This window comes from Syzygium oleosum, unplaced genomic scaffold, assembly GCF_021117445.2.
Source record: "Syzygium oleosum isolate NSW1041296 unplaced genomic scaffold, Sole_v2.1 Sole_v2.02, whole genome shotgun sequence".
Classification (NCBI taxonomy): Eukaryota; Viridiplantae; Streptophyta; class Magnoliopsida; order Myrtales; family Myrtaceae; genus Syzygium; species Syzygium oleosum.
The window spans coordinates 4,136,809-4,145,317 of NW_026607486.1; the positions used below are offsets into that span (position 1 = coordinate 4,136,809).

General features: G+C 38.9%; 1 protein-coding gene across 1 annotated transcript; it reads right to left on the bottom strand.

The window, feature by feature from the left end:
• Positions 1-3,863: 3,863 nt before the first annotated feature.
• On the bottom strand, positions 3,864-6,481 carry LOC115663001 (uncharacterized). Its single transcript, XM_030585071.2, has 3 exons — positions 6,145-6,481; positions 5,899-5,988; positions 3,864-4,400 (listed from the first exon to the last, which is right to left on the bottom strand). The coding sequence occupies exons 1-3, from the start codon at positions 6,400-6,402 to the stop codon at positions 4,323-4,325; spliced, it is 426 nt and encodes a 141-aa protein (XP_030440931.1). The 5' UTR covers positions 6,403-6,481; the 3' UTR covers positions 3,864-4,322.
• Between the last annotated feature and the right edge of the window lie 2,028 nt (positions 6,482-8,509).

Here is an 8,509-nt window from a genome sequence, read left to right on the forward strand (position 1 = left end):
CAACTTAAATGAACATTGTTGTTCGTAACTTGTAATAAACATAGTTAAATGGCTCAAAAAAGAATTAGTAACCTAAAAGTAGCCGGTAAATTTATTGGAAAAAAAGTTAGTAAGTAACCTAAGTAAAGTTGGGAATTTCATATCAAAGTGGCCAACTTCAACAAAAGTGTGTAATTAAGTTAATTAGAAAAGTTGATGATTAAAATCAATTGAAAGTATTGGTAAATGTTCTTGATTAGAGTTGGTAATCTAAAACTAGTTGGTAACTACATTGGCAAAAAGGTTGGAAATAAACTTAAATAAAATCAATAATTGGAATAAGAGTTGGTAACTTCAGAAAAGTTGGTACGTTATTTGAAAAGTTGATAAATTGGAATAGATCAAATAAATACTAATGAGTGGCTCGAATGAGAGTTAGTAACATAAAATTAGTAAGTAATCTCATTCGGAAAAAGTTGGTAAATCACATAAGTTAAGATTGTTAATTTCATATTAAAAGTTGGTAACTTTAACATGTTAGTAAGCTAGACCGATAGAAGTGAGTAATTCATTTTGAACTCTCAAAATAAGTGTTAGTAATTTAAACTAAGAGTTGGGAACTCATAAATTTATCAAGACAGAAACTTACTCCCTTTTTTTCTCCCAAATGGATTGATTGAATAGTCCTTCTTATGCAAAAAAGGGTATGCTAAGGTAATAATATATGCGTATGAACATAAATAATGGAGGTTGACGTAATATATGTCCTTGGAATAGTGTATTTGCTTTTCGAGTTTTAGACAACTCGTGACACATGCATGTTTTCTTTGATGCATGACATACGTGACTCTTAGAGAGTTTATTTGTCACTCATATTTAATGAACTTAGAACACTGTAATCTGAGGATTACGCGAGGAAGAAAATGAAGTAAACGCAACTCTAGAGCTCGAGATTACTGCTAAGACAGAGATATGTAATAACGACGACCGTATTAAACTAAGCAAATCCTGCCAGCAAAACCTCCTATATGTGACGACACGTACCAACATAACATCATTTTAATATACTCAACATGGACCAAGCGTCAATGAATGAAAAACAAAGGTGCGGTTGTTCTACCATTGTGAATTACATCATTAACTATTAGTAACCTGGGCTCTAATGCTATTTGTTGGGAGCGCCTAGAAAAAGTTCAATACCTTCGCCCGGGGAATCGCCAAGAAAGAGTTCAAGTCTGTGCCCGTCAACATATTCAGTTGAAATCACCTTTGCTCAAAAACTTAAAACAATAAGTTAAAAGCTTAAGACAATAAGTTATTGACCAATTATGATGTATTAACTATTCTACACCACATCAATTCTCCAATATGAGACTTTCTAACACAACTTACACGTGTATCCGAACAATCTCCCTCTCACGTATGAGTTCAATGTTGAGTCTGCTTCCCCTTAATTTAGATATCTTTTTGCATCAACATATCTAAACTTGAATCTCCATCAACACCCACCTTCATCCCTAGTCTTTTTCTTCAAACCGAACCATGAGGATTGCCATCGAGACCGCGTTGCTACACCACAACGCCCATCACCCCGGAAATCGCGTTGGTCAACAAATTCATTCCTTAAGATATTCACCAAACATCAGAACAGATTAGGGGCCTACCAATATACCATAGGCTCTGATACCATTTGTCGGAAGCATACAGCAAAAGTCCAATACCTTCATCCGGGGAGATTGTAAAGGGAGAGCAAAGTCTTAGTCCGTCAATATATCCAGTTGGATCCACATTCACTCAAAAATTTAAGCCAATGAGTTATGGGCCAACTAGGATGTATTAATTGCTTCACACCCTTTCACCGGGGGAGATCGCCAAGAGAAATTGCAAGTTCAAGAGTAAACCTAACACTGAGCTCACACGTGAGAAAATAAGATTTTGGAATACATGTGTGAGTTGTGTTAAAAGTCCTAAATCGGAAAATTGGTATGGCGTGGAGCAGTTAATACATATAATTAATTGAGTTAAGTTTTTAAGTGAATGTGGATTAAACTTGATATGTTGACGGGCTCAGACTTGGGTTCTTCCTTTATGATCTCTCCAGATGAAGGTATCGGACTTCTACTGCGCGCTCCCCATATTAATTTACCAAATGAATGATTGAAAAGAAATCAAACCTAACTTCCTATTTTGTATGTGTGCTTGTGCATGCATATCAGTGAGATGCATAATTAATAGTCTCACGGAGATGTCAATTGCTCATAAATTTTTCTCAAAAAGTTCCAATCGATGAAATGAAAATGCATGCTCCACCAAATGTGGGGGTGGGGACTAGTCTAGTAGCAACAGTCGATCCAGATATACTTGTTTTTTGTAAAGAAAATCGTCATTAAATCAAGATTAATCATGCAAAGGTGCAACTAGCTTCCTACCCAACTTTTCGACCCTAATTTCTGAGCAAAATATCTTGCAAAAAGCTAGCAAATAAGAGGACAGACTGGCCCTTATTGGTGATTGATTAAGAACTTTTGATTATCTTTTCATATTAATCACAAAAAACAAAGAAGAAAACGATCCTTGTAAAAGGACAGCAATATCATGGGCTCTGTCTTCCAATGACAGCAGGGCAAAAGGGGGATCTAAAGCAGGATAAGCTTCGGTCAAAATGATCTTTGCGTGCCTTTAGGAGGATCGAGACTTGCGAGTGAGGAATCATAAAGCAAGATTCACTTGTGTATATGCTACATGCATGCATGAGAAATAAAAAAGATCAATTATTGAACACGGGCAGATATATAAAAATAAGAGCAGGTTCTGCAATCGCGACATTTCAGCATAAAGGAGAAGATGATGAGATGAGATGAGGTTTCCATGGTCAGGAAGAGAAGGAAAAGAATTGAGGAAAGGTCTCATTTTATATGGAAAAAAATGAGTCTGTTGCATGCATCATATAGTGTTTCAGATCCATGGGCAAAGTATCTACCTTTCTTTTGCTTTGCTTTTTGCTTTGATAATTGATTGAAGAGCCTCTGGAAAACATCTTCCAGAAAAGTTGGACAGCGTAACATGTCATTTTTTTGGCTTACAAGCTCGCATGTTAGTGACTATTTTTCTTGATGCTATGCCAAAAGTGAGATCGGGCCAACTCCGGAACATCGTGTCGGGTTCTGCCTTCAAGATCTGATAAGGAGAAGACAGACAATTTACGCCCGGATCGGTAGATTTACAAGAAATCAATTTCTTGTGACTTAGCCCAAAGAAAATTATGTTGTATTAACTGGACCAATGCCTCTGCTTTTAACCGGTCGTATGAGGTGGTCCCTTTCCAGTGTAAAGCATGAAAGAAGAAAGAGAAAAAGATGGTGAGACGGACGATGGATTCCACTTTTTCGTCAAAAGAACGATATCGATGTTAGTTGACAATGCTGGACCGTCGATATCGACGTTAGTAAATGTTGTGATGACCGGAACTTTCTCTCAACTTGTGATGACACAAGCTTCAATGTCGTTTTTCCGAGTGACTTTCTGTGTTGTCCTAAAAACTCAGAGGAGCTAAAAGCAAGGCGCCTTCTACACGACAGGAAAAACAAGGCAAAGCCTTGCCTAGATCTTTATTTAGATGAACTGGGTTAATCACAGTCGTTCATCTTGATCACGTAAGTCACAGTGAAAATCCCACGAAATCCAGTGGCTGAGTGTGTGCCGAGTCCATGCAACACTTTTCCCAAAACAGGGAGCCCTAGGCCATCTAAATTGCAATACCCCAACTCAGAGGAGAACAAGAATCCTCGCGCCATCGGGGGCATCATGTCGATGACATGAAATTACTCGTGTTGAATATTGACCTGTGAAAGGAAATGATAGGAGGACGAAAAGAAAGCTGGTCATTGTTTCAACGTGTTACTGTTCTTATTCCTTGGGTGATCTAAGATAGGAGTACAGGATGCGGAGACAGAAGCCTTCACATATATGCTATAGAGTATAGAGTGTAATTCATAGAATAGTCTTCCAAAATTCTATTTAACATACATATTGTTTATGCGAGAGGTATGACTGCCGTCCTGCATTGGCAAGGGGCAACACACCTAAAAAGTACCAGGATTGAATTAAGGAAACAAAACATCTTCAGACTGAAATCTTGACCCAGCAAGAACATATTGCAAAATCTAACATAATGTGTAGCACAGAAAGGAGTATAAGGTTTACGAACTGAATAAATATTTAGGCAACCGATGTTAGAATGTGTACCGCTCTGTCGAGGGGCGTAGCTTATAGTAAAGCACAGAAATTAAGCATCATTGAGGATCAGCAAAGGAATAAGACCTGTGAAACAGATTGTGCAAATCTCATTGTTTCAGTGCAGTGGCTATTTTCTTTTGGATGAGCTCCACTCCAAGGCGAGGAGACAATCTTGGCAAAATTTCCTAAAGCACAGAATTCAGTTAGATATGTCCAGGAAATGCAATGTAAACTTTAGAACCCAAGCAAACAAACCAATCAGGTTTGGTTGATTTAGAGGACATTTTAGAAGGCTTCTTGCAAATTAGGCAAATGATAAAGGCACAATTAAAGATTTTTGAGCGAAGCAAGTTCAGGATAATCGCCTCATCACTGTCGATAACAAAGCAGTTTGGAAAAATGAGGTCATTGATGGCATTTTTTTCATGAGCTTTAATTTTTTCTTTGGCCGATTTAATGAGCTTCAATCAATTCACAACATGTTTGGCAGGAGATAAATTTGCAGTGGTCCAAATACCAATTCGATCCATTCTAGGGGACAGAAATGAGAGATCTAGCCTATGTAGGATTGAAGACATAATACATGTGCTAATCAGTATGTTCAGATACAATCATACAAAAGCAGATAGAAACAAGGAAACCTCAATGGTAGAAATACAATCTGTTACAGTCGAGAATGGCAGCCCAATGCAGACATAAGTTGCCAATTGTAGGTATCATTTTCATATGCGTGTAGATGGAAGCCTTTTAACATATGACCAAAGAAAAAGTTCAACCAAATCTTGACCCATCTGGCACAGGTCAAAGGCTAAATGCAGTTCGTATTCGGTCGACAAATCATAGCGCAACGCGGAATAGAACAAGGGAAGAATCGAACTCAGAATAATTTGATGGAAGGCTAAGCAAGGATTCATTGGATAGTGGATACTGTCTGATATTTTGCTCCTCTATCACAATATTAACACCATCAGAAGGAAACAATTGTGTCACAAAATCCATCCCTAAAGATTGTAGACTCTATGAGCCTAGTGGAAATTGACAAATGGAAACTATATTGCATTCAAATGGCATAGAAAACAGTGAGACAAAGTCGTTTACCGAACAAAATGGAAAAGCAAGACATTAAACTGATGATAATCCAAGTGATATCCACATATCAAGCCTAACTAGTTCTAATCCCTTAGCTTCGTAGACACCTTTAGAGGGTACAAGTAGCCTTCCACTTTCCTCCCAGCTAGACTAGTCGATGGTATCGACGTTCCTCGGATCCATTTGTCTCGCCTCAGCCTAAACTCTCGGCCTGCCTCCACACAGGTCTCTGGTGAGTTCAAGGACTTACTAAGCAGCCAGATTTGAAATAGCACCTTCATGTGCCACAACATTATTCCCTGTTGCTCCATGATTCCTTTCTCATGAAGATAAACATCACATCGGCATGGTCGGCATCTATTCGGGGCGCCGCATTGCCGTTGTTTAATTCTTAGTCTAAGAACCCGCCATTTCGTACTACATAATCATGCAGGCATCTGCTCCACACATATCTAATCCGATATCTACCCACGACGCATCAAACATATCCTATATCCTATTCCTTGAGCGAATCACTTCAGCAAGCGAAAATCCTCGACTCTTTCGACAGAAAATGAAGGCTGAATGAAACGGTCGAAAATCCCAAAGCCTTACCTCAGAACCATCAGAGAGCACTTTGGCCAGCACAGGTATCTCGAACTGGTAAGCTCTCTCCCACTCCGGGTTGCTCGTTATATCCCTAACCTGCGCAAAGCATCACGAAACACAAAGCTCAATTCGCGGAAAAAAACTACACCCAAACATCCACGATTACACTTTCACATTTGGCATACTGAGAATGTAAGAACAATCGAAACCTGACCGTGTTCGCGCAGCTACACTGAAGATGCGCAGTCATACCTGCAAATCGACGTCCCGGAGAGAGTCTGGACCGGAAATCAGGAAGGCGGCCTGGAGCTTCTCTTTGAGGCCATCGCACAAACAGCAACCGGGCTTGGAATAGAGGACGAGCTTCCTCGCGGCGGACGGAGGAGAAGGAGGTGGGGAAGAAGAATAGGAGGCGGAGATGAAAGACTTGAGAGCGCATGTAGGCAGCTTTCGCGCCATTGCCACCGTCGACGACGGCCAGGCCGCGGCGGCGACCGCTGCGATGGCCATGGCTCTCCGGTGACCGGTAATACAAAATTTCGGGCTTGGAGATGTTGTTGGCTCGGCGCTGGACCGCTGGTAGTTGGTGTTTTGCTTGCATCACTGGTGGAAGAATTTGGGCCGGCCCGTCTCATCCGGACCCGGACCCGGTTTTTGAAGATGGATTAGGGATTAGCGAGTAATTTCACTCGAAAAGCAAATAAATTTTTTAAATTTTAGAAGAATTTTTTACAATCATATAACTTTTTCATGAATTTTTGTCAAATGTTGACTTACTTAAATGTGCATTTTTATTCTTTCTTTTTTCGCCGGTAGAATCCACACTACCGATGGTTGATGTTTCCTTTCAATCCTATTCGATTCAACACGAGATATATCGTCTCGTCAGATTTTTCTATATAAATCTTTGCAAAATACCAAGGATGTGAAGATTAATCCACAAGGCTAATTTTACAGCACAAATCTTACAGATATATATTTATTGCACATTGAATTCGTAGCATGACCAATACATTATAGCACTGGCCGCACTACGTAGGATGGCCGGCGCTGACTAGATCGCCCCATCAGCGACTTTTGGCCAAAATTCGTTGGAATGACGAAATTGTCAAATTATCAAAAGGTTTGGGACTAAATTGGTGCAAGTGCAATAGTTTAGGACTAAATTATCCAAATTGAAAAGTTTACGATTGAATTGACATAAGTGCAATAGGTTTATGATTTTTTTTTTTGGTAATTACCTCGTTTTTTCGATATCTTAGAGACACAAGCATGGAGACCCGGCTACCTGGATGCCGGTGGAACACTCTGCAACTCCTATGAACCGGCCAAGTTCGGACTTTTGACATGTGCATGTGGCTATGATCCAGAACAATTCACATGCAGTTAGTGAGACTCCAATGGATGATCCTCTATTTCTTGAATTGAAAATCCTCTAACGCCCCAAACCAACAGTGTCAAGTTTGGAGGGCTGACATTTTGTTTATTGCAATAACAATTACATTCAACTATCTAATCTAAAGTTGTACTCCTTATAACATAACCTCCTGTACAATATCTTAAGATAACCTAATCCACAGAGATAGAGATACGAAATCTTTTATATTTCTCTTCCATTTCATTATTATATAAGTTTAGAATCCAACATGGTTATAGTTATTACATGCATCAAGTAATAATGGTTATCCCCCATCTACCGGATCATGTCTCATAGCTATTATCGTCATTAACTAGTTTTGCTCCCTAACCTAAACGACACACTATGAGATTTCACCATATAATTCTGCAAACTAGGTTGACGAACCAAGCTTATACCTCGGTTGCTCTGACAAAATCTCTCTCTTTCTTTTGTAAGACCCAAAAATATGAAATTAAGGGTGCGTTGGATGAGAGCTATCCTATAATCATTATGAGAGCGTTGGAGGTTATGTCAGGATCACTCCCCCTTTTTGTTTCACGGAAAACTTCACGATAAAAGAAAATATTTTTCGGGTAAATCATTTTTAAGGAAAATGGTTACTTTTCGTTTGTTTGGTGATTTAAAGAAAATGATTTTTTTCTTATTAGAAGGGATGATCATTTTCCCCAAATTTAAGCTTGTTGTTTTTAGTTAATGCAAAATCGTTTTTTGTACATTGATTAGTTTTCAGTCATTCAAATCCTGAAAAATCGGAAAACAATATCTCGAAAATGGTTTTCCTTCAAACAAACGGATCCTAATGGTTACTTTGTATTTGTTTGATGGTTTAGAAAGGAAAGTTATTTTCTGTGAATCTAAACTCGTTGTTTTCAGTCCATAGAAAACATTTTCTGTAATTCGATTAGTTTTTCATTATTCATATATTGAAAATTCGGAAAAATAATTTCTCAAAAACAATTTTCTATCAAACAAACCGACCTTTAAGTTAAAAAGTACATCGTTTCCGAGGGGGTGGTTGTGAACTGTGATGCATCTTCTTCTCAAGTCAACAAGTTCGTCTCCATTTACATCAGTCACAACATCACCATCAATTTCACTTGGACGTCGTGGAGGAATGCACAAACCCTTGTCGACATCCTCAGAACTCCTTCCACGATGCTTCTCCATCCCTCTGCCGATCTAGAGATCGAAAGAGGG

Coding starts and splice junctions, on each gene's coding strand:
- LOC115663001 (XM_030585071.2), bottom strand. CDS start 6,402: ATGGCCATCGCAGCGGTCGCCGCCGCGGCCTGGCCGTCGTCGACGGTG. Junction 5,989..6,144: donor TCCGGGACGTCGATTTGCAG/GTATGACTGCGC, acceptor TGCTTTGCGCAG/GTTAGGGATATAACGAGCAA. Junction 4,401..5,898: donor TGCTCTCTGATGGTTCTGAG/GTAAGGCTTTGG, acceptor TCTGTGCTTTAG/GAAATTTTGCCAAGATTGTC.